The sequence below is a fragment of the Mandrillus leucophaeus genome, unplaced genomic scaffold (genome assembly GCF_000951045.1).
Source record: "Mandrillus leucophaeus isolate KB7577 unplaced genomic scaffold, Mleu.le_1.0 Scaffold1507, whole genome shotgun sequence".
In the NCBI taxonomy this organism is placed as follows: Eukaryota; Metazoa; Chordata; class Mammalia; order Primates; family Cercopithecidae; genus Mandrillus; species Mandrillus leucophaeus.
In genome coordinates this window covers 111,810-136,501 of record NW_012101485.1, presented here as the reverse complement: position 1 = coordinate 136,501, position 24,692 = coordinate 111,810, and the positions used below count along the sequence as shown (strand labels likewise).

At 43.3% G+C, this 24,692-nt stretch overlaps 1 protein-coding gene across 2 annotated transcripts in view; it reads right to left on the bottom strand.

Annotated features, from left to right (window-relative positions):
• The window catches only part of SCML4 (sex comb on midleg-like 4 (Drosophila)), a 120,762-nt gene that overhangs the window by 32,301 nt on the left and 63,769 nt on the right, over positions 1-24,692 (bottom strand). For both annotated transcript variants that reach the window (XM_011975040.1, XM_011975041.1), the window contains 3 exons: positions 13,799-13,928; positions 10,816-11,016; positions 9,079-9,273 (listed from right to left, as the gene is read on the bottom strand). In XM_011975040.1, the coding sequence (XP_011830430.1) occupies positions 9,079-9,273; positions 10,816-11,016; positions 13,799-13,928 (526 nt within the window). The remainder of the gene's footprint in view (positions 1-9,078; positions 9,274-10,815; positions 11,017-13,798; positions 13,929-24,692) is intronic.

Here is a 24,692-nt window from a genome sequence, read left to right as displayed (position 1 = left end):
AAAAAAAAAAAAAGAAAATTACCATCTTTACCATTTCTAAGCATGTAGCTCAGTGATATTAAATACATTAAAATGTTGCATAACCATCACCAGCATCTATCTCCATAACTCGTCTTGTAAAACTGAAACTCTTTACCCACTAATCAAGAACTTCCCCTTTCTTTTCTTTTTCTACCATCATTCCACATACTAATTCAAACAACAGATCAAACTCTGACACTGTCTGGTGGAGTAGGCTACTCGTGTGGGTTTTGTAAAACTGAGGAAATTCTCCAGGCAGCTGGAATGATGGGCTCTGCCTGCCCCGTGGTTGTCATCCAGCCCCGATGTAGCCAGAGCACAAGGACATGGGGAAAACATCCGGAGTGGGAAAGGCAGGAAACCCAGGAGGAGAAGAGAATTGATCTTCCTAGAGTGTAGTTTCATCCTTGATTTTGCTAAATGAGGGCTGGGGTTTGTTCTGTTCTTTCACATCTTTGCTAGAAGAAACACAGGTGTACCACAAGCCCCTTGTGGACATCTATTGTGTGCAGTCCGCCCTCTGAGCTGAGAAACAGGGACGCACACCCCACCCAGCCAGTGCTGGATAACAGGCCTTATGGACAGCAGGACTGGAGAGGAAAAGCAAAGGGCCGGGGATGAGAAGACCTGCTCTCAGTTTCTTCTCTGCTGCTATCTTGCTGTGTGTGTGGCTCTGAACAAGTGACCTGGGCCCTGTGCACCTCACTGCATTACAAACAGGGGAGCTCGGTACTATCTGCCAACTGACGAAATGGATGGGTCCATGTAATGAAACTCATGCCTCTTGATGAACCCTGTTCCCTTTTAAAAATAAATGATCTTTCATAAAGATAGACATTCTCTATATTCTCTGTAATGTTATTCTATTAGATAAACGTGTGGTTGGGCAAGGAAGCAGGTTTGATTTCTCAATGCTGAGTGTATAGGTTCAACCGTAACGGAACACTGTGAGTGACTATTACTGGGAGGGTGTTCTGGTGCCTGCTCAAAGACCACCAGCCAAGGAAGGAAACAGTAAACCTCAAGAATAAATGTCCGTTCTCATCTTCCACCCCCTGCCATCTGTATATGAAAGAAGCTACTCAACAAAAGTAAACAATCTGTCCCCATTATGCTAAACCTTCAAAAGGCAGGAAACCAGCTACTAAATTAGATCTTGCAGAAGAGTTCAACTCTCACATTTGTGGTTTCCAAAGATCTCCTACTCTTGGTAAGCAGACAATTTGTTCTGTCGTGTTGCATAGAATTCAAGTCAGTAGGTATTTACTGCATATTTGCTGTGTTTCAGGCTCTGCTGGGGACCCCCAGGCCTATCTAGCAGGAAGATGAGATCTGGATGCAGAGTCCTGCAATATAAAGCAGAATCAAATGCCATTGTGGACGTGGAAATAAGGATCTGGGGAGAACAGAGGGACATCTTCCTGGGGTTGGGGAAGGTTGAAAGGGCACCAGAGACCATGCTTCAGTGCTTGCTGGCCATGGGGAGAAATTTGTTAATTTGTCATCATTCTTTCCTATCTTTCACCCTCTTCCCCAGATATGCAAGCCTTGTCTTTCTCCTCTGGATTTATACAAGTGCCACCTCAATCCAACCACTCTGCTCTTCATGCCCTTCTCTTCCTTTCCAGCCCACGAGACACCTCCACTGGACACTGGATCATCTTCAGGGGCAATACTTGTAGGAGAGAAGAACCATCTTAGCACAGACAGACTTACTGTACTGAAAACTTGGAATAAGTTTCTCTGTGTGAGCAGGGCTCTGCCAGCTCACCCACACTCTATCACTCAGAGTGTGGTCCCCGCCCTATCAGCTGCACCAGTATCAGCAGCACCAGTACCACTTGGGCACCTGTCAAAAGGCAGACTGTCTTGTGGAATGATAGACAATGCAGGCTGGTAATGGTGAGCAGGTGGGAGGGAAGAGGAGAGTTATGTAATGGGTACAATGTACATTATTTGGGTGACGGGTGCCCTAAAAGCCCTACCTTCAGCACTGTGCAATCTATGCATGTAACAAAATTACATTTGTACCCCACAAACTTGTACAAATACAAAATTGAATTTAGCTTAATTAATTTTTTTTCAAAAAAGAAATGCAGGCTTTCAGGGCCCACCCCAACTTTACTGAATCAAAATCTGAATTTTAGCAACATGCTCAGGTGGTCTCTGCACATTAAAGTTTGAGAAGCACTGGCTAAAGCATATTTATACTCGGGTCTTTTTAAATTTTAACACTCAAAGGCAAGATAACACTTTCCCCATGGTCATCTCATGACTTCTGACAGAGTCACCAATGTTATCAAATCCATCTTTCTGCCTCCATTCTCCTAAAGCGCCCAGGGAGCTGTGTTACTTCCTCAAGCACAAATCACATTCGGATGTCAGCTAATAGAATTGGAAGGAAATAACTAAGTTCCTGGTCTCAAGCCAAGAACTCTAACCTCCAGGCTGAATTCAGGCAGCGGGGAAGCCTGAAGGCTGATTTTCCCTAAGCACAGGAAAAAGATCATTTGAAAAGGGAGTTTATAACTTCGGAGGCCGAGGAGGTCGAAACCAGCCTGGGTAACATGTCGAAATCCCGTCACTACTAAAAATACAAAAATTAGCCAGGTGTGGTGGCACACACCTGTAATCCCAGCTACTTCGGAGGCTGAGGCTGGAGAATTGCTCGAACCCGGGAAGTGGAGGTTGCAGTGAGCCGAGTTCACACCACTGCACTCCAGCCTGGGCAACAGAGCCAGACACCATCTCAAAAAAAAAAAAAAAAAAAGAAGTGAGAGTTTATATTTCAAAGGTCTGAGGAAGAGGTGTGGAAGAAGCCCTCCCTCTTCTTCAGGGGAAGAGGTCTTGCTTCTAATACAGCCACTTTGTCCTGGTGTCCATACCTTCACCTCTGGGAGGCCCTTGCTAATGCTTTGAGGATAACCTGCCCTCCTGCTGTACAGGGCTGTTCTCTGCCACCTCCAGCCCAGAACTGTCAGCCTGTAAGGGACCAGGGAGGACATCTTGCTCCTACTCCTCTGGGTGGCCAACATTCCCACTAATGACCCTAACAAGTCACACATATTTGTCACCAACAATGGGGAGATCATTATCACCTACCTCCCAAGCAGCCCCTTCAAGTTCTGAGTGTCTTTGACATTTCAAATCTCTTTACAATGTCAACTTCACCTGACTCCCAGGAAACTATCTTCCGAGAGTTCCATCTGCTTATTTAACTGCCAAGTTCTCTACCTGGGAGAGTGTTCCTTAAATCTATGCTTCTCTAATGTGTCTTCAAAACACCTGGGGATCTATTGTTTGAAAGTCTGGGAGGGCCACTGAGTTTTTTGCCTTTGGTGGGTGATAGCAATGCCCCTGACCAGAGTTTGAGGGACAAGACCTTATTTAGTCTCAGTTCTGTTCTTCAGGACCACAGAGAACAAAGCCACCTGACCTGCTGTCATACATGGAACATAAAATCATATCTTTCCCAAATCTTCTCTTTTTTCCTTCCAAAAACATCCCAGTTCCTTCCATAATTCCTTAGCTGTCATGGCTTTGCATCTTGTTATCATCTGATTAACTGTCTTCTGGAAATTTTCCAGTGAGTGTTAACAAGCCCTTTAGGTGCGTGACACCAATCCTGGAACTCTTCAACTTGAACAGAGCAACCCTGGGGCCAAGTAGAACCAGGTATTGTCCTGATTCAGATAAGCCCATGACCTTACAATCTTGTTCAGGAACAATGTGGTCCTATGGATGTATGGAGCCTCAAATTAAAAAAAAAAAAAAAACCTTCACCCTTCCCTCATACAAATGCATATGCCTTTCTTATCACAATGGTGAGAAAATGGATGATAAACTAATTCATCCTCTAACATACTAGTAACTTAACATGTTGTTTAAAGGAACTTTGACAAGGCGATCTTAAAGAGACAACATCTTACTCTAAAGGCAGACTCCCTAATGGTGTCATTGTAGGGCTGGGAAAGACCTGTAGGGTGAGGGTACTGCTCAGAGCATACCATGCCATCGCTGCTGCCTCCACTTTCCCCAAGGCTCCCTGGCAAACAAAATTCACAGCACTCAGCTCTGCTGAGAAATCAGTGCCACAAGTTTGGATAATTTAGAGCAATTTATTTCTTCAAAGTAGTTATGAGCTGGGAAAGGGCTCAAGTACAACTGGGGTCATTACTTCCAAGCCTCCCAGCTAACTGGGAGGAAAACTAGCTTTCAACTGGAGACATCAGCTTCTAGGAAGGAAGGCTGTCATCCTCCTGGAATAAAATGTTAAAAGGAAACTATTTTGGGTTAAATTTTAGCTGAGCTGCAAGACAATAGACACCATATACCACAGTAAAGTGTGAGACCACCCTGCGGGTCTTGCAAAAAGAGATGGTGGAAAGCCAGTTTTACACCAATAGATGACTACCCACAACCATCCTGCAAACGAGGTTGTAGAGGCAGAGAAACAGGTTAACTAGAAGAGAAATTTTGGAGAAAATGATCCAGTGTATGGCTTCAGTGTGAACACATGAATAGCTTGAGATCTGTCCTCTGGAGCTTGAGAGACAAGCTCTAAAAGATGGCTGTTGGCTGGCAGAGCAAAGGAGAGGTGTCTGCAGGGATCAACCAATACATCCAGAATTTGTTTGCTCAGAGGATGTGTGAGTGTTTCTCAAGGACCAGATGTGGGCCATCAGAAGACATAGATCTGCAGCAGGATCATCTTAGATCCTTTTCACAGGACAGTCTGGAGGCGCGAGAGGGCTTCAGCTGAATCTAGAGATTTACCCCCAGAGGCCTTGGACTGTGGAAAGAATTGTAAATGACCAGCTAGAGAAGAGTTGCGTTTGTCCATGCCAATGCAAGTGCAGGTGAGAGATGGTAGGGTCACCAAAGAATACACGTAAAAGCCCACAGGATGAAGAATCAGCTTTAAACATCAGTTAGAAGCAGAGAGCACAATGCCAACTCATAGCAAGATTCATCACATACAAACTCCCCTGCCTCTTAGGTCTCCTCCTTCCCCCATCCACTGTGAAGGGTTCCACCATCAAGGTTAGCGAGCTATGGGAGGAGGCAATAACATAAGGGGGAAGGTTGGGAGAGAAGCCAACCATGCCCTTCTTTATTGCTGCAGGCAACTGGCCTGAAGCAAGCCTGAGCTGGGCATGGGGCAGTCATTATGTCTTTGAGTGAAACTGAAAGTTCCGAGGCAGACTTCAAGTTCCAAACTGGTGGCATAGAATCTAGCTGGCTTCACTCCCCATCACAGAAAATAAAAAGCAAATATACAGCACTGAGATTATAACCAGAAATATCCCAGAACTCAAATATGAAGAGGAGACAGTGCTTGGGGCCACAGAGAAGTGAAAAAACTCTGAGCAGAGGGTAAGAGAATCCGACTTCCACGTTCATGTTCCTCCCTCCATCTGCTTAGCACCAAGCATGCAAAAAAATTTCTCCCAATTCACTGTTTCTACACTGGAAAAAGTAAGATCAAGGTAGACAACCGGCTTTCACACCATCTTAGTTTCCATGGCAGGAGGCCTGTCCTTGCCTTAATCCATAGGAAGCATTGAGAGCACCCGAAGGGAGAAATATCCCTGAGGACAGCCAAAGACAAAGCAGGGAGGTGGAATTACCATCCCCAGCCCTGGAAACTCTTCTTAGTTACTTGCCCAAGGGAGATTTCAAATCAGCGTGGCTGTTACGCAGTACCCCATAGTAGGAGGTTTGTCCCACAGATCCCCTGGGCACTCCCCACTAACCAGCCTTCCCACACTGCTGGGATATACCTTTTTGGGACCTCCTGCATTTGGAAAGGGCAGTGCTTCCATCATTCACTAATGCTTTTAAGGTGCCATGTAGAGCCAAAAAACGAAAGACAGTGACGTAGCAGTAAAGAACCTATAAACAAATATATCCAATAAAAGCCAAATAAGTCAGAGAAGACTGAAATAAATATTCCTTCAATGCAAAGACATAGACATATCCACAAGAAACAACGGCCAACAGGAAATCATGATCTCCCCAAATGGGCAAGGCAAGGGACCAGAAACTGACCCTAATAAGATGGTAATATGTGAGCTTTCTGACCAAGAATTCAAAATAGTAGTTTTAAGGAAACTCACTGATCTCCAAGATAACACAGAAAAGCAATTCAGAAATATATCAGAGAAATTTAACAAAGAGATTGAAATAATTACAAAAATCAAACAGAAATCTTCCAACTAAGAAATACATTTGCTGAACTAAAAAAATTATTAGAGACTCTCAATAGTGAAGTAGATCAAGCAAAGGAAATAATTAGTGACCTCGAAGATAGATTATTTGGAAATATGGTCAAAAGAGTAAAAAGGAAAAGGGATGAGAATCAATGAAGATCACTTACAGGATACACAAAATTACCTCAAAAGACAAAATCTAAGAATTATTAGTGTTCAAGAGGGAGTCGAGCAAGAACAAGGGGTAGGGAGCTCACTCAAATAAATAATAACAGAAAACTTTCCAAAACATGAGAAGGATCTAAATATCCATGTATAGGAAGGGCAGAGAACACCAAACAGATTCTAACAAATAAAACTACCCCAAGGCATATATTATAATCATCAAACTCTCAAAGGCCAAGGACAAAGAGAGAATCCTAAAAGCAGCAACAAAAAAGAAGCAAATGACATTTGAAGGAACCCCGATTCATCTGGCAACAGACTTCTCAATGGAAACCATATAGGCCAGGAGGGAACGGAACAGCGTTTTCAATGTACTAAAAGAAAAAAAAAACTGTTATCCAACAGTATTGTATCAAGCAGTTATCCTTCAAATATGAAGGGTAAATAAAGTTTCTCCCAGACAAACAAAAGCAGAGAGAATTCACCACCATCATAGGCATCTTACAGGAAATGCTAAAGGGAGTTTTTCAATGTGAAAGAAAAAAACACTACAGGTACAAAGCCTGTTGGTACCATTACGTACACGGACAAACCCAGAACACTCTAATACTGTAATTGCTGTGTATAATCCACTTATAAAGCTAGTATGAAGCCCAAAAGACAAAGCTATTAAAAGCGATAATAGCTAGAACAATCTCTTAGGAGATAGGTAATATCAAAACATATAAGTAGAGGCAATTAAAAGTCAAAATGTAGGGGGGGATGGAGTTAAACGGCAGGATTGTTTTTTCATTTCTTCCTCGTTTCTATTCTTGTCTGTGTGATCTAAAATAAGTTGTTATTTCTTTAAAATAACTTTTTATATCTGTAGCATATTTTTTATAAGCTGCATGGCAACCACATGTAAAAACCTATAATAGATTCACTAAGAATAAAGTTCAATTATCACCCTGACCTGGACATATCAATTATTGACTAGAGAACATTTTGTAACCTGAAAGGAGCCAGAAAAGCCAATATTTGTCCTGAATTTCATCCGTAGTCGGGGAAGAACGAGTCCCACAGGATACGCTTAGAGGACAATGGGAGACATGGGTTATGTTGCTTTATGATGATGTCCCATAGGTCATTGTGTGTTCCATGTAACAATGAGGCAAGCATCTGAGAAGTGAAATCACACGATTCTGCTTTTCTCATTGCAACACTCACTAGAAGATAAATAGCTTAAGAATATGTTTGTGAGTCAACTAGGGTTTACAGGCGAGGCCAGATTCATAGACTGTCGGAACCAGAAGAACATTCTGTATCAGCAACTCTAACCTCTCATTTACCGATAGGAAACCTAGGCCCAGAGAGAGATGAGACTTCTCCAAGCTCACATATATAGAGACATCAAGAAAAACATAAAAGTAAATAGCATCTGCTCACACTAACCATATTTAATTAGGTGCCTTCCTTTGTAGAGGCCAAATTTCTTCCTGTTTCCCAGGACTCAGAGAGATAAAAGCAAAATTGTAGGAAAGATTTTGATAGTATCCAAGAAAAGCTATGCTGAGAATCTAAATTTATCCTTCCCTGCTGTCCCCTTGAGTTGGAGACATAGCTTCTCTTATGATAAGTATCCTTTTGTTGAATGTGCTAAACCTGTCTGTGAGCACATACCTGCAGATGTATCTGGTTTTTATTATTTGTAACAGTTACTCTATTTCTCAAAAACTTTCCTAAGCTCATGCATTTGACTCATCCAAGGCAGGGTCTCACACAGTGCTTGGAACAGAAGAGGGTTCACCAAATGTTTGCAGACTAACATAATAACTGGATTCCAGTTGTACTGCCTGTGTGCTTTTCAAATACCAACAACTCTGTGTTCGGAGAAAGAAAAAAGGCAACATTTCTACCCATCCCTGAGATTCACCTTCACTTCTTTGCAGACCTATAACTCAGGACTGCTCAGTGGAGAAGGAGCACTCCTTATTGGTATCTAGCCCCTTGGGTAGACAACACTGCATTATGTATGCCCATGTGGCCTTGCTGCCCTCCCCAAGGGCCACTTTTCCATCCTGAGCTACTCTGTGGCTAATGGTACAAACAGGTGCTCAATCCCTAGGCCACTTTCTATCTTGTGATGAGAAAGGAACACTAACCTTTGCTAGAAGACATATTTAATATATGGCCCAGTCAAATCCCTGCAATAATAGACACTTTGTTGCACCTTCAATTCATATGGCTAAGTATCTGAGACTCCCAGGCAGGACCAACATCATCAGTTCTACAGGCCTAGTTTCTTTGGGATGAGTTCCTTAGTTTTGTAGTCCTGCAACTACTCAAAAATGACAAATGCCCAGAGTTTCAATTAGAGGAGAGCGAAGAAACTTATTTGTTATATATGTTGTGATGTGGTCTCATTGTCTAAATTCTAATAACATAGACCTAAAAGTTATAAGGTCAGCTCTTCATAGCTGGAGGGACCACTTCCCTCTGCAGCCTAGGGTGGGGACTGTCCAGGCACCCCTTTGTCCCAGCCAGCTTCAAATACTTCCCAAGCACCCAGACAGGCAGCCCACAGGGCTCCAGTGGCAGAATTCCCAGGAGCTACAATGGCTACCTCCGTAGTGGAAGAGCAGAGACACCTGGGACAGGGAGGTGTCCCTGCAGGTGGGGTAAGCAGGACGAGGCCTACCTGATTCCATCCTCCCTTCCTCTTTCTCCTGAACTTTCTCAGAGGCACTGCAGCCCCTGGGGAAGGGCTGGTGGCTGAAGAGGTCGTCGCACAGGAGGCTTCGGCACAGCTTGGCAAGGAAGCGGAGGACATAGCCGACGCTGTTCACCACAGGCAGGCTCCGCAGGTGCTGTTTGCCATCAAAGGAAGCTGAGACTGGAAAATCAGAGAGAAGGCAGCTTAGAGCCGGGCACTGGAGAAAACCTCAAGTCAATTGGCCCTGGTGAGGATTTTTCGTTTGTTCAGTTTTGTTTTGTTGCTAAACAGGCTGTATTTGGATTTCACCTGTTTGTTCACAATGTCCTGTTTCTGGTCGTGATCCCACCCAGGAGATCACATGCATTTAGTTGTCACGTCTTCTTCGTCTCCTTGATCTGACTGTTTCTTAGTCTTGCCTTGTTTTTCATCACTCTAACAGCTTTGAAGAGTACTGCTTAGGGTAAAATGTCCCTCCGTTCGGATTTGTCTGTTTTTCCCATGATTAGACTAGGGTTATGGGTTTTTTGGGACCACAGAGGTGAAGTACCCTTTCTATCACATCACATCAGGGGATAAAACTGGAGGAGGGCTGTGACCATGGAAGAAGGGATTTCTCTGACTCTGAAGGATCTTGAATAACAAGACATGCCCTGAGATGGAGTTGAAACCATGATGTTTCCCCACTGCCCTGCATGGTGGTAAGTGCTATGAAAAAGGAATGGAGCAGAGTACAGAAGTACAAAGAGGCCAGGTGTGATGTCTCACGCCTGTAATCCCAGCATTTGGGAGGCAGGTGGATCGCATGAGCTCAGGAGTTCAAGACCAGCCTAGGTAACATAGTGAGGCCTTCATCTCTACAAAAAATTGTAAAAAATTAGCCAGACTTGGTGGCATGCTCCTGTAGTCCCAGTCACTTACAGGACTGAGGTCAGGAGATTGCTTGAGCCCAGAAGATCGAGGCTGCAGTGAGCCGTGATAGTGCCACCGCACTCTAGCCTAGGCGACAGAGTGAGACCCTGTCTCAAAATAAATAAATAAATAAATAAGCAAACGGAGAGTGACAAGGGCTGATATATTAGACAAGGGGTCAGAAAAGGATTCTTTGATACAGTGGCATTTGAGTAGAACCTAAAGGACATCCGTGAGGTCATCTCGGCCAGAACAGAATGGGGAACAAGAGAGAAATAACCAAGAGATTAAAGAGGTAGCCAGGGCCAGGTCACACAGGGCCTGCGGGATTTTGTAAGGACTTGGGCTTTTACTTGGAGTGACATGGGAGACATTGGAGGCTTTAGGGCAGAGGAGGGGCATGATCTGACTTAGATTTTTAAAGAACCAGAGAGGTTTGCTGCGGGTGGTGAAAGGTGGTTGGACTCTGGATATATTTTGAAGTGGAGCAAAAAATATTTTGAAGTGGAGAAAAACAAAACAAAACAAAACAAAAAACAAAAAAACCCACAAAGGGTTGGAAGTGGGAAGTGGGAGAAGGAGAAGAGCCAAGATGAGGATCAGAAATCCAGTCTTCTTACCCAGGCGTGGAATCATCCTCTCCTTGAGCCCTGAGAGAGGCTTTCCGCTCACAGGCTCATAAAGGCCCCAGGAGCCCAGCAGACGTAGGACGGACCCTGGCCACACCTGCTGTCCCCAGGCCTGAGTATGGCTGCTTCCTCTGCAGAAAGACACCCATGGCCTCCTCGTGCAACCTAACCCAGGCCTTACCTGACACCATCTCTCCACCGTAGCCCTGCTTGACCAGGGAGAAGACCAGCTTCTGCTGGTGGGCGCAGTCGATGCAGGCTTGGACGGCCTGCTGCAGCACCGCCGACGGCCGCTCAGGCCCGAAATGCTCCGGGAGCTGCTGCACCTTCCTCCTCTCCAGGTAGGGCCCCGCATTGGCCTGCTTGTTGATGTAGAGGCAGACTGCGGAGACAGAGGCCACAAAGCCCTCGGCATCAGGCACGCATCAGGCCAGCTGGAGGCCTCTGTGTACACGGGGGATGCCTCAGCCATGCCCCTTTGGCCCTGGCCTTGGGAAAGCTGGAAAGGGCAAAAGTGGGGTGGATTCTTCCCAACTTAAGAAGTAAAAGAGGCAAAAGAGTTAGACACCCCAAGTGGTAGGGCCTGAACTCGGGGACTTTCTTGGTTGAAAACAGTTGGATAGGTGGGTCCACTCTGATCTACTGAACTCTGAATTAAAGACCATTATGGTGGCCCACACGGACCGTGTGTATACAGGTATTTCCATGCTGGGAAAGTACACATACAAAACCTCCTCTACCTCCTCCAAAGGAGCTGTCAAGCTATAGACAGTTTTCGCCATTTCTTTGTTAACGGTCTACGAACCAAAAAATCAAGATGACACTGATCACTCCAGAGACTATGTATTGAACAAAGCTCTACAGACAGTGCTAGTTACAATCTCAGAGAAAATAAACATTCAGCAACCCATTTAGGTGAACCCAGTCAATGGTCTCCACACTTTTAGGGTAATAGACCCCACTGATAAAAACTTGGGGGGCACATGTCCCAAACCATGTTTATTTATTTATAGGTTATATACATTCTTAACTGTATTAATGTATGGTGTGAATTTTTTACAGAAAAGTATCTAATTTATATAATATAATATTATATAAATGTTGTTTATATAATATTATATACAAACACAAAAATGTTAGAATGTCTACAAAACTGGTTTTCATATATGATAGACTTCAGTAAATGAAGTGGAGTCTTTACGAATTTTGCAATTAAAGAGAAAAAGAAATACAAATCCTTTTTTAGCCCAAACATTTTGTACAGAGAAGATTGCCCAAAGAGTTAGTTATCATCAGTAAAATTAGCTCGGTCTGTTGGGTGAGGGATTCAGACCTAGTTTATACAAGTTCAACTTCATTAAATTCCAACCCCCAACTACCTATACCACCTGTAATTTGGTAACAGTTGCCAAACTGGTCAGCCTGTCTTTGGACTGTTTGCTTAAAGATTTTTCATTGTCCCAGACATCAGGTCAGACTTCTTAATAGGTGAAGGGTGCCCTGGCTGACCTCTTGAGAAAAAACTACCCAAAACTTGGAAATAAGACCCAGAAGTTATTTCCTTCACTTTCAATGACATGGTACAGCATTGTCTAATAAGCATTGTATACATTGTAAAACGTATCCAAGAAATAGAAATTGTAAAAGGATGAGATAAGATGAATAGGAATAGTAGGTGTTACATTGTCTTCCATACATTAATGACTCCTCTTGTGTATCTGCCCTCTCAATCCCCATCATCCTCCCATAAGCGTCTTACCTTAGAGGCCACTGGTGCAAAGGAGTGTTGAAGAGGGACTTTAAGAGGAGACCAGTGGTATTTTGGAAAGACTAAGTAGTAACAGCGAAGGTGGAGAAATAGTTTTTTTTTTTTGAGCACCTACTATAGTCTCAAGACAAGCATGTGGGTTGGGTGGTATTATTACTGCTTTACTAATGAAGAAACTGAGGCTTAAAGAAGTTAGACGACTGCTCAAACACTGTAGCCAGTGATGCAACAGGAATTTGGATCAGGTCTTTTGGAAGACACTCTGGTAGAGTCCAGGTCTCATCCCAGGTGATAAGAAAAATCTAACTAATAAAAGACCTTCATGCAGGCACTATGCTACGCCCTACAAAGAAAGCTTGAACAAAATGAAGCAGTCCTTGCCTTCACAGAACATACGTCCCAGTGGGGGAAGCTGGCCTATTCAGATCATCCCATGAGCTGATGTGAGACCATGTGAAACTGTGGCTGTGAGAAACATGGGGAGGGGCTAGGAGAGCCCATCTGGGGGACCCTGACAGGAAAGTTCATGAGGACTTTCTGGAACAAAGTATGCCTGATCTGAGATATAAGGGAGGAATAGGGTGGCCCGAAGGGATGATCACTCCAGATGGAGGGAGAGAATATGCTAAGACCCTGTGGCCAGTCCTGGGGACTGAGAGAAGAGCAGTGGGGTGAACCACAGGATGGAGCCTGCAGGGCCTTGTCGGCCAGATTGACAAGTCTGGGCTTCGTCTAAAAGCAATGGGAGCAGCTGAAGGGATTTAAATGGGATGGGAGAGGGGCTGGGGTTGTGACATACGGGGATTCTCTTCGTGTGTGTGTGCGTGGGTGTGTGTGTGCGTGCATGCATGTGTGTGTGTGTGTGAGAGAGAGACACCATCAGATTGTCATTACTATTATGATGAAACTGTCAGTTGGTGGATGCCCCACCAGAGACAGAGATTGGGATACCTGCTACCCTGACTGGGTTGGAGGGTAGTGTGTCAGACTAAGGGAGAATGGGATCCTTAGGAAATTTGGAAGAGCAAACACAGGGACCAGAGCACTGTTTAAGGTGAGCAGGCTTAGATCAGTGCAACGGATCAGTGGAACCTGGCTCTGAAAAGAAACATCTGGCCACTCTGTGTCCCCCTGCCATCCACCTCCCTCCAACCAAAGCAACCACCTACACCCAAGCTGCACTGAAAACCAAGTTTTAAATAATCCAAGCTGTGGGACATGTAAACTGGTGCTCTCAGAGACTCTGGTCATCCTGTCTGCTGCCTGGCTAGCACACTAAATCCCTAATTTGAGGCATCTCAGCAACAACTCTTTAATCTACAAAGTAACGATTAGATGGTGGCTGCCCTGTTCTCTACAGACCATCACAGCCTTGGAGTTCATTCTGCTGACCTACCTGTGAGAGCCTGTGGGGCCGCCAAGCTGGGGACCGTGGCTGCGTCCTGAGGGATGGAGCTGAGGTCAGGCTCTGGGGTACTCCGTGGAGGTGAGAGGGCTAAGGGAGTCATGAGAACTCGAGACTTGATCTGGAAGAGAGAGCCCATTTGGTCAATGAGAATCTGGCAATGTTCTCTACACCCTTCCAGATTCTGTCCTAGACAGCAGTTAACCGTTGCTGCTCAATTATGCTTTCATGTCTTTCCATCCTGCAGCTTCGGGGCCTGAGTTGCAGATTCAAGTTCATGCTCAGGATTCATATTTGGGGTCACACTCAGAGATTACCTCTCATCCCACCCTTACAGAGGAGCCACCCAGGAAGTGACAGTGTCAGGCAGTGAGTGCAGGAGCACACAGAGGTGCAAAGAGTTGGCATCCATGAACTCTTTGAGTGCGAATGCAGGATAGGAGAGTTTCCAGCCTGCACCCCTGTGTTCCCTAGAATCCTGTAGACAGGGCTTTCCCTGTATCCACCCAGCCAGAGACCAACCCTGAAGCTCTCTTCACTCTCTCCCAAGCTCTCTGCTCACAAAAATCACTGGATCCTGCTGGAAAAGAGAGCAGGAGCCATTCCTCCAAGAGGCTGAGATACTGCTGTGTTTATTTCCTGCAGCATAGTGACAAAACTAGCCCGGATGTGGACATGAGAATGAGCAGCGGCCACCTTGATGATTTCACTTGAAACTACAAAGGAGGAGTTGAAATTTGCTCTTATGGAGTAAGGGGAAGATGAATAGTTGACGACTGGTTGATATCCATATTAACAAGTTACTCTTTATATCAAGACTAGTACAGAGACAAGCTTTTAATCTTAGCTCTCTACCCAAAAATAATGAAGAAAGTCAGTCATGTCCCTGTCTTCACCTCTGACCTATATCTAGACCTCATTCCAGACCAATTAAGTCGGTCTCTGGAAGTGAGACTCGCACATCCGGAGTGTTTAAAGATGTTGAGATTCTAATACACAGTTAAGTTTGGGGACCCTTGCCCAACACCAAAGCTTTTCAATTTTTGCAATCAGCCTTCTAGAGGGTCTTGTTGAAATGCAGATTCTGATTCAGGAGTTCTGGGCTGGGACAGGAGATTCTGCATTTCTAATGAGCTCCCAGGTATCACTGATGCTGCTGGTCCATGGACCACACTTTGAGTAGCAAGGTTGTATGTCCTATTGTTAACATGTGTGCAGTCCTCATCTATATCTTCACTTTCTTCCTGGATTTTTAAGATGGAATACTAATAATAGTCATGGAGAAATAGTATTTGAACTGCTACTTCCCCAGTCATTCTATATTCACTCATTTATTCATTCAACAAATATATATTGAGAACCTATTTCATGCCCAACACTCTTACAGCTGCTACGGAAACAGCAGAAGCAAAGTGTACAAAAATCTTTGGCCTCATGGAACTGATATTCTGTTAAGGGGAGACAGACAAAAAACAGAATAAATGGGTAAATGATATAGTAGATTAGATGTTAATAAAAGCTGATGATGAAAATAAGGAGAGAAGGGGCATGAGAAGTGCAATTGAGTTGTACTTTAGGCTGACACTTTAAAATAAGGTGGTTGAGGCATTTCTTGGGTGAAATTGCCGCCAAGATTTGAAGGAGGTGAGGAAGCAAGTCATACAGTGTCTAGGGAAAGAATATTCCAGGCAATGTCAATATCAAGCCCCAAGGTTCTGAGGCAGCTTTCTTGCTTTCTTGCTTTCTCTCTTTCTCTCTCTCTTTCTCTCTTTCTTTTCTTTTCTTTTCTCCTTCCTTCCTTCCTTCCTTCCTTCCTTCCTTCCTTCCTTTCCTTTTTGAGATGGAGTTTCACTTTTGTTGCCCAGGCTGGAGTGCAATGGCGCAATCTCAGCTCACCACAACCTCTGCCTCCCAGGTTCAAATGATTCTCTTGCCTCCGCCTCCCAAGTAGCTGGGATTACAGGTGCCTGCCACCACACCTAGCTAATTTTTGTATTTTTAGTAGAGACAGGCTTTCACCATGTTGGCCAGGCTGATCTTGAACTCCTGACCTCATGATCCACCCGCCTTGGCCCCCCAAAATGCTGGGATTACAGGTGTGAGCCACTCCCCCGGCCAACAGTCTTTCTGACTGTGGTCTTGAGAAAAGACTGCTTCTTAAAAGTGGTAGGACCACTAACCTACAGTAGCTGAGAGATGACAGTGGGTTGGATTGTGGTAATAGCAGTGGCGGTGATGAGAAGTAGACAGATCCTGGACATGTTTTGAAGGTGGAACCAACAAAATTTACCAACACATTGAATGTGGTATATGAGAGAAAGAAGGAAGTCAAAGATGACTTCAAGCATTGACACCAGGAGGGCTCTAGGTGGAGTAAGATTTTTTGTTGTTGTTGTTTGTTTAGAAGGGAAGGAGGATAGACTGGAGGGGGCTAGAGAAGATCAGGGGTGAGTTTTGGGCGTGTCGAGTTTAAGATACTTGCTAGACGTCCAAGTGGAGATATTACTAGACAGTTGCATCTGGTAGAGTATAGGGTTCTGGGGGAGAGCCTAAATGAAGACGTATGTTTGGGAATCATCAGTATAGAGTTGGTATGTCAGACCATAATAATGGAAGAGATCATCAGAGAAGTGAGTGTAGATGGAGAAGAGAAGGATCCAAACACTGAGCCCTGCAAGATTCCAACACAAAGAGCCTGGAGAAATGAGAAAGGAACAAGCAAAAGAAATCAGGAAAAAGCACCCAATGGGGTAGAAAGAAAACTGGGAGAGGGTGGGAGTATGGGAGTGAACGGAGAGGTTCTTTCAAGGAGGAGATAGTGGTTAACCACGCTAAATGCTCTGATTAGACAAGAAAGACTAGGAGTGGCCATTAGATTTAGCAATTTATTAACAAGAAAGGTGGTGGCACAGTGGGTTGAACTGGAATAAGAAGAAATCTTTGCCCTCATGCAACTGACATTCTAATGGCCGGCGGGGCGGGGAGACAATAAATGAATAAATAAGTATACGATATAGTATGTTAGAAGGTGATAAGAGGCAATGGTGAAAATAAAGAAGCAAAGCGCATGGGAAATGCAATTGAGGAGTTATACTTTGAGTTGAGATTTTAAAATAGGGTAGCTCCTGATTGGGAAAACAGAGAGAGAGGCACTGGGGTCAGTAAGTAAAGTCAACTCTTTCAAGGAGTTTTGTCAAAAAAGGGAGCAGAGAACTAGCCATAGCAAAGGAACAAAGTGGGATTAGAAGATTTTTTTGCCCCACAATGAGATACCACCTTGCTGGTAGCTATTAAGATAGCTACTATCAAAAAAATAAATAAATAAATAACAAAATGAAAACCCCCCAGAAAATAGTAAATGTTGGCAAGGATGTGGAGAAACTGGAATCCTTGTGCACTGTTGGTGGAAAAGAGTATGGCAGTTTTTCAAAAAATTAGAAATGAAATTACCATATGACCCAGCAATTCCATTTCTGAGTATATACCCCCCAAAATTGAAAATTGAAAATAGAGTCTCCAAGAGATATTTCACATCCATGTTCATGGCAACAGTATTTACAATAGCCAAAAGTCAAATGCATAGAGACGGAAAGTAGAATGGTAGTTGCCAGGAACTGGGGGAAGGTGGGAATGGGGAGTTACTGCTTAGTGGGTAGTTTTAATTTTGCAAGATGAAAATGTTCTGGAGATTGATTGCACAACAATGTGAATATACTTAACACTATTGAGTTTTATGGCAAACTCAATAATGGTAAATTTTAGAAATAATGGTAAATTTTATGTATTTTTTAGCAAAATTTTAAAAATTAATTTTAAGGATTCTTTGTTTTTTGTTTTTGAGATAGGAGAAAAAATAGTGTTTTGATGCTGATTAAAATAATCCAGTAGAGAGAGAAAAGTTGATTGTACAGAAGATTGTGTGGAGAACTACTAGCATGAAAGGGCTTTGAGTAGGTGAGAGGGTAGGAGTGCATGAGGGAGGTCGTGGCCTAAGAAGAAACACATACTTTCCATCTATTGCAACAAGAAGGAAGACAGAATATAGAGGTTTGAATGCTGGGGTGGGTGGATGTGGAGGTGGGAGCTTGCCGAAGGTTTCTTCCCATGGCTTCCAATTTCCCCGAGATATGGAAGCTGAGTGGGAGGACAGAGGAGGTGGGTGTGGTCATGAACTGGGAGAGTAGGAGGGCTGGGGAGTGGAGCACGGCTGCTGAGTAGCATTGAGTGGGCACTGGGATGTGCAGAAATGAATGTGATATGAGATCAGTCAACAGCAAGCACATTGGCTGCACAGTGCTAAATGGGTGCTGAATTTGAGGCTCTCAAGGGAACCTCTATATTAATCAGAAACTATAATTAACAATAGAGATTTCATCTTATTCTGAGTGTGACATTTCAAAATTAAAGGACATATCCTGTAGGAATACACTGCTAAATATTATAAACATAATTTAAAAGAAACCTCAGTCATGGGAATGGGAGATCATAAACCTGCTTTGACTCAGTGACTCTGACTTTGGTGTGACTTCCTCATCTGCCAAGTGTCATGAGGGTGGTGGCCATCATGCCTATCTATGGAGGCCATGCACCAAGGGTCCCCTCACTGCTTTTCCAGGAATGATATCCCGCTTTCCATGTCTTGTGACAGAGAGGCTGGTGGTGACAGAGTTCCTGAGGACTTCAGGCAGTGACTTCTGGGATAATCCTGGCTAAATCCTCCTTCACAAGCTTAAAGCCCTTAACTCCCAACACAGAGACAATAATGCTCACTGGGGAAAAATGGAATTGGCAAGTTATTTTTTCCTCTATGGTCTTTAAGCAAATCACACAAAGATACTTGTGACTCTTCCCTAGAAAAATGATGATGATGATGATGATGATGACTAAAACGTAAGTATCCAGACACTGTTTACTGTTCATATAAACTTCCTAATGACTTTAACATCTAATGTTTTCTCACCATTCTAATATTTATCAGAGGCCAGGCATATTGGCTCACACCTGCAATCCCAGCACTTTGGGAGGCCAAGACGGGAGGATTGCTTGAGGTCTGGAGAAAAGGCTGGGCAACATAGTGAGACCTCGTTTATACTAAAAATTAAAAAAATTAGCCAGGCATGGTGGCATGTGCCTGTTGTTCCAGCTATTCGGGAGGCTGAGGCAGGAGGGTTGCTTGAACCCAGGAGTTCGAGGCTGCAGTGATCTATGATCATGCCACTACACTCCAGCCTGGGCAACAGAGACAGACCCTGTCTCAAAAAAAACAAAACAAAAGTTACTAGAAAGGAATCTGTTCATTGAACCCACCTCAAATGAAGTAATGGAATTATAATTGGCTGTTATTTCTGTCCATTTCCGCCCAAGTGAAATTACAGGGATTAGATTAAATCGCCTAACTGCAAGGAAACCTTCTGTATTCATCCAATCTGTAAAACAACTGCTAGGCCTTTTGAATGAAAGAAAAAGTCACAAGCAACTATGGGTAGTACATGGCTTTTTAAAAATATCCTTTGCTAGATAATAAATCACTAGTAGAAATACCCTTTTGACTTAGCATTCAGAAATTTCAATCTCGTTGCTTAATATAAAGAATAAAAAGTAGCCTAGTGTAGAAAAGGGAGTCACCCATGATTTTAGAAAAGTCCTGAAATAGAAGAGCACAGATATGAGCCCACTGGCTAGAAACGTTGCTGTGGTGTGATGAGGGGCCCAGTCCATCAGCACAAACCTCTCCCCAGTGGAATGGGGGGCTCCCTGTCTGTTGCAACCTATCCAACCTCTTCTCTGGCAGGGCATTTGTCTTTGTTGTTGTTGCCTTAGGTTTCCAAAAAAAAAAATGCTGTCTATTTTGTTTTTTAAATGGACAAAATAAAACAGAGTTTCTACCATTCTTTAATATAAGGAGCAAAAACTCCTTGCAGGCATGGCTAATTTTAGGACTAGGGTAGGGAATATACAAGGGGAGCCCAGATCATCTTGTAATGCCAGAAAGTAAGACAATACTAAGGAAACAAAACACACACAATGGTGGGGATTGGTTACAGGGACACGGGTGCCAACTGAAAGAGCTCCCAATGGCCAAATTCGGACCAAGAGGAACAACAAATAAATAATGCAGTAATGGATTATAACTCAAAGTATGAAATAAATATTCATGAATCCACACGGACATAAATAGGTGGTTGACTCAGTAAATAAAAGGGAAAGAACAAACAACTGTCACAGGCATAAAAATTTCAAATTTATGTAGACATCCCACCCTCAAGTAGGTGAAACATAACGCCCTACTCCTTACGAATGGGCTGTGCACAGTGAGTACTTCCAAAGAGTACAGTATGGAAATGGAGGGGAAATGTAACTTTACAATGGAGAAACTTGATAAATAAGACTTCAACCACATGATTGAGGTCAACATCATCAGTGATAAGTCATGTCACTAGCATGTACTCTCACGATATGATGAAAATGCCACGTCACCTCTGGCATCTTCTTCCCCAAGCCCCCTAACCCTAGTCTAATCATGAGAAAAACATGAGACAAACTGAAATTGCAAAGCGTTTTACAAAATACCCAACCAGTACTCCTCAAAACTGCCAAAGTCATCACAAAAGGAAATTCTGAGCAACTTTCCCAGCCCAGAGGACCTTAAGGAAACATGACAACTAAATGTTATGTAGTATCTTGGACGGGATCCTGGAATAGAATAGAATAGGGTAAAGCTAATTAAATCAGAGTAAAATATTGACTTTATTTAATAATGAAGTATTATGATGGGTTCACTAGTTGTGACAAACATACCACAGTAATATGAGATGTTAACAGTGGGGGGAAACCAGGTGCGGGGTACGTGAGAATTCTCTGTTTTATCTCTGTAACACTTCTGTAAACTGAAAACTATTCTAAAATAGTGTTTGTTTTCAAAATATTAAAAACAGGATGTGGCAGAGTAAACTGGGTAAATGGAGAGGAGTAGAGAAGAGAGGCCTCTTCCTGGCAGCAAGAACTGGAAGGAGCTTACAGCGCAGAACGCCATGCTCTGACATACAGGAGCTAATCCTGGGCCTTCAAAGCCAACATCCCTGCCCAAGTGCAAGTACAGTTGCCACATTTATGTGAGATTCAAAACCTCAACCCAGCAGGTGTGGTGACCCCTCATCCAAGGCAGGGTCTGTGCTTTGCCTCATTAGAGAATACTGCTGGGACAAAGCGACAGGGCAAAGTGTCCCTACCAGCTGGAGTCTCCACCAGAGGGACTGAGGAACCTGGAATCAGCTCATCTTTCTTCTCCATTTATAGAACCAAAATATGGGCCTGGGGAATTTCTGACTCCAGCTGTCATTTAAGGGAGGACCTTCTCTAAACATTTGCTAGAACACCACTGGAAAGAATTGGGAGGGGATATGGGGGAAAACTGAGATGTGCGGCCAAGAGGACACTAAAGGGGAGAGGGTCGGTTGATGTAAAACTCAAGGATTTTTCTAGAAACCTCTGGCTTTGGCAGTAACAGAAATGCTAGCTAAACGTTGTTTCACAGACTGGCAGCAAGAGGTGGATAATCTGAGGATGGAGAGTGTGGCTGAGGAAGGATGAGGATGTATAGAGGCTGCTGGCACATTCGCAGAGGGTAAGCCAACAAAGCAAAATTTTAAAATGTGTTTAGGGCACATGCAAAGGGATGCCAGCTTTGCATCTGGATTGAATGTCCAGCGTGGCCTCTTGCTGACTCTGACGCTCAGTACTTAGGCACTCAGGGCCTGCCTTTCCTCATCTGTAAAGATAATAGCCCTCACACAGGGATGTAGTAAGAATTAAATGCAGAAGTTTACATAAAGCAAAATGAGAACTCAATAAATGTTAATTGTCATTATTGGTGTTAGTAGTATTATTGTTACTTTTAGAAATTCCAGAAATGCAAATAAGTCCCAAGTTTCTTGTTCATGCAGTGATGGCAGGAGGAGGAAACTGCCCATCTTTCCTGGAACCCATCTACATTTTCCATGCTTATCTCTTGGGGTCACATCTTCAGAAATCTCTGCAAAACCACCCTTTTTCCTCACACCTCACAGATGATCCCCTCTGCAAATCATGCTTCCAATCCATCTTGAAATGGTTCCTAAGTGTTGCTCATGTAATAGCTATCCTTTCCAAGTGGCATCATTTAAGCCAAATCTAAAAAGGAAAAACAATAATTCATTCAATCAGACAGACATTTGTTCAACAAAAACTTCTTGAGCACCTACTATGTGCCAGGAACTGTTCTAGGTGCTGAAGATTCAGCTATGAATGGGGAAGATAAACTTCTTGTTCTCGATGAGAGCAACTACGTGACCAGGGTAGGCCTATAAAGGGGTGACATTTAAGTCAGGATCCGAGTGGCTAGAGGTAGCCTGCTGTGACTGGAGAAAGCTTTCCAGGCAGACAGAACAGCTTGTGCAAACATTCTAAAGCTTCGCTTCTTCAAGAAACCAGAGTGGTTGGAACTGTGGGCAAGCGTCAGAATGGTGCAAGGTGAGGTCAAGCTAGGTGGTTAGGATGAGATAATGGCAGTTTTCTAAGTTGGTGTTATGCATTGAATGGTGTCTCTCTAAAAAGACATATGTTTACGTTCTAATCCCCTGTACCTACAAATATTGGTTTTATTTAGACATAGGGTCTTTGCAGACGTAATCAAGTTAAAATGAGTGCATACTGCATTAGGGTTGGTCTTAACCCAATGACTGGTGTGCTTATAAGAAGAAAAAAACTTGATACAGACACAGACACCTGTTTGGAGAGAATCCTATGTGACAACAGAGGCAGAGATTGGAGTAATGTGTTGACAGCCAAGAAACAGCAGGATTGTCGGCAACCACTAGAAGTTAGGAAGAGGCAAGAAAGGACCCTCCCCTGGAGTCTTCAGAGAGAGAGCATGGCCCTACTGACAGCCTGATTTCAGTCTTCCAGCCTCCAGAAAGGATGTTTTAAGCCACCCAGTTGGTAGTACTTTGTTACAGCAGCCCTAAGGAAACAAATACAGTCAGGATAACAAGTTTGGATTTTATTCTATGAGTGATGGAAATAATTACAGGATTTTAAGCAGGGAAACACATAAGCTAGTTTTCATTTTGTGAAAATAAATATGGTGCTAGGCCCAGTGGCTCACATCAGAATCTCTGAGTGCTGTTATCCTAGGAGGCTGAAGCAAGAGGGTCACTTGAGTTCACGAATTCAAGACCAGTCTGGACAAAATGGCAAAACCCTGTCTCTACAAAAAATACAAAAAAAAAAAAAAAAAAAAAAAAAAACTAGCCAAGTGTGGTGGAATGCACCTTAGACCCAGCTACTTAGGAGGCTGAGGTGGGAAGATGGTTTGAGCCTGGGAGGCAGAGGTTGCAGTGAGCCGAGATTGCACCACTGCACTCCAGCCTGGGAGACAGAGCCAGACCCTGTCTCAAAATAAAGAAATACATAAATAAGGCTGCTGTTAGGCAGAATGGATGGGGAAGTGGAGGCAAAGTGCAGAAAAGAACACTGCTAAGGAGGTATCACATTGTCTAGCTGAGAGACACTGGTGGCTAAACTAGGGTGGAAGTAGGGAGGTAGAAAGAATTGATTGGATTTAGGGTATACTTTGAGATGGAACTGAAGTGACAGGTGACAGAAAGCACAACATCCAGGAAAATGTCTACATCTATTCACAAAATCTTTGCTGTAATAGTACATTTTTATTATGTTATAAAACATCAGCATTTATTTCCTTATTGCTGATTTGGTTAACTTACTAACTAGACTTATTATTGGGCAATAATACTGACTTTGCCTCTAAGTTTCAAAACATTCCTTCTCTAATACTAAAGTAATAAACCTTCAGAATGGCACAGTAAAATTTCTGTGCAGAACTTTGGGAGAGGCATGAAGAAAAGGAAATAATCCATAATTCCTGGACATAATTTCAGTCAACTACATGTTGCCACCGCACTGCAGAGCAGTGGCAAGAATACAGGTCTTAGAGATAACAACTGACATTCTAGTCCTGGTTCTGCTGCCAACTCACATGGGACTCTGAGCAACTCACTCAGCTCCTCTAAGCTTCATCTTCCAAAGCCACTAAATGGGTTACAGTCGTTCGTTTCTAAGCTTTTCCCAACTCATAATGTTGTGTGTGTAACTTTCATTAGATTATTTTTGAAAACATTAAGGAATTTGTGTCAAAACCAGTGTTAGTGCCGTATTTGGAATGTTAATGTAGCATTCTAAATTCTTTGAATTCCTGTTTCTGGTAAGATGGAAAACTGGTTGTTAGGATCAATTGAAACTACTACAAATAATAAATAAATGCAAAAATGATTAAAAGTGTAGAGGAACTGACATATATAAAGAATAACAAGGCCAACATATAGGTGTAATCTGGACCGTGGGCATTGCTATGAAGCCCAGGGCTCACCCTAAGAGCTACAACCTCAGGATAAGGGCATGCCAGCTGTAGACTCGTCCCATCTTCTCCTACCCCTATCTGGCTACAAGAAAAGTTGCCTTGACACTGAGGGAGGGGATTTGCAGAATCTCTGAGAAGATATTACCAGAAGCCAGGTCTCACACAGATTTGCATCCCAAATTCACAGAACTTGGGTGATCAAGAAAACTTCAGGCTATGAATTTAGTTAAAAAATTATCCAATATGACAGTGTCTCAGGTGACTGGAAAGGCAAAAGAAAACACATCGTCTCTGGAGAAAGGTTTCAAAGAAGTCTCAAAAATAATTTTTCAAGGTTGATGAATAACAGTCCAAAATACCCAAGCACATAAGGAAGCAAATGACTAAAGAAAGAATAAGCAATAAAAACACACAACAATAAAACCCCCAAAATATTAAGGTATTTCAATTATTGAACTTAGATTATAAAAA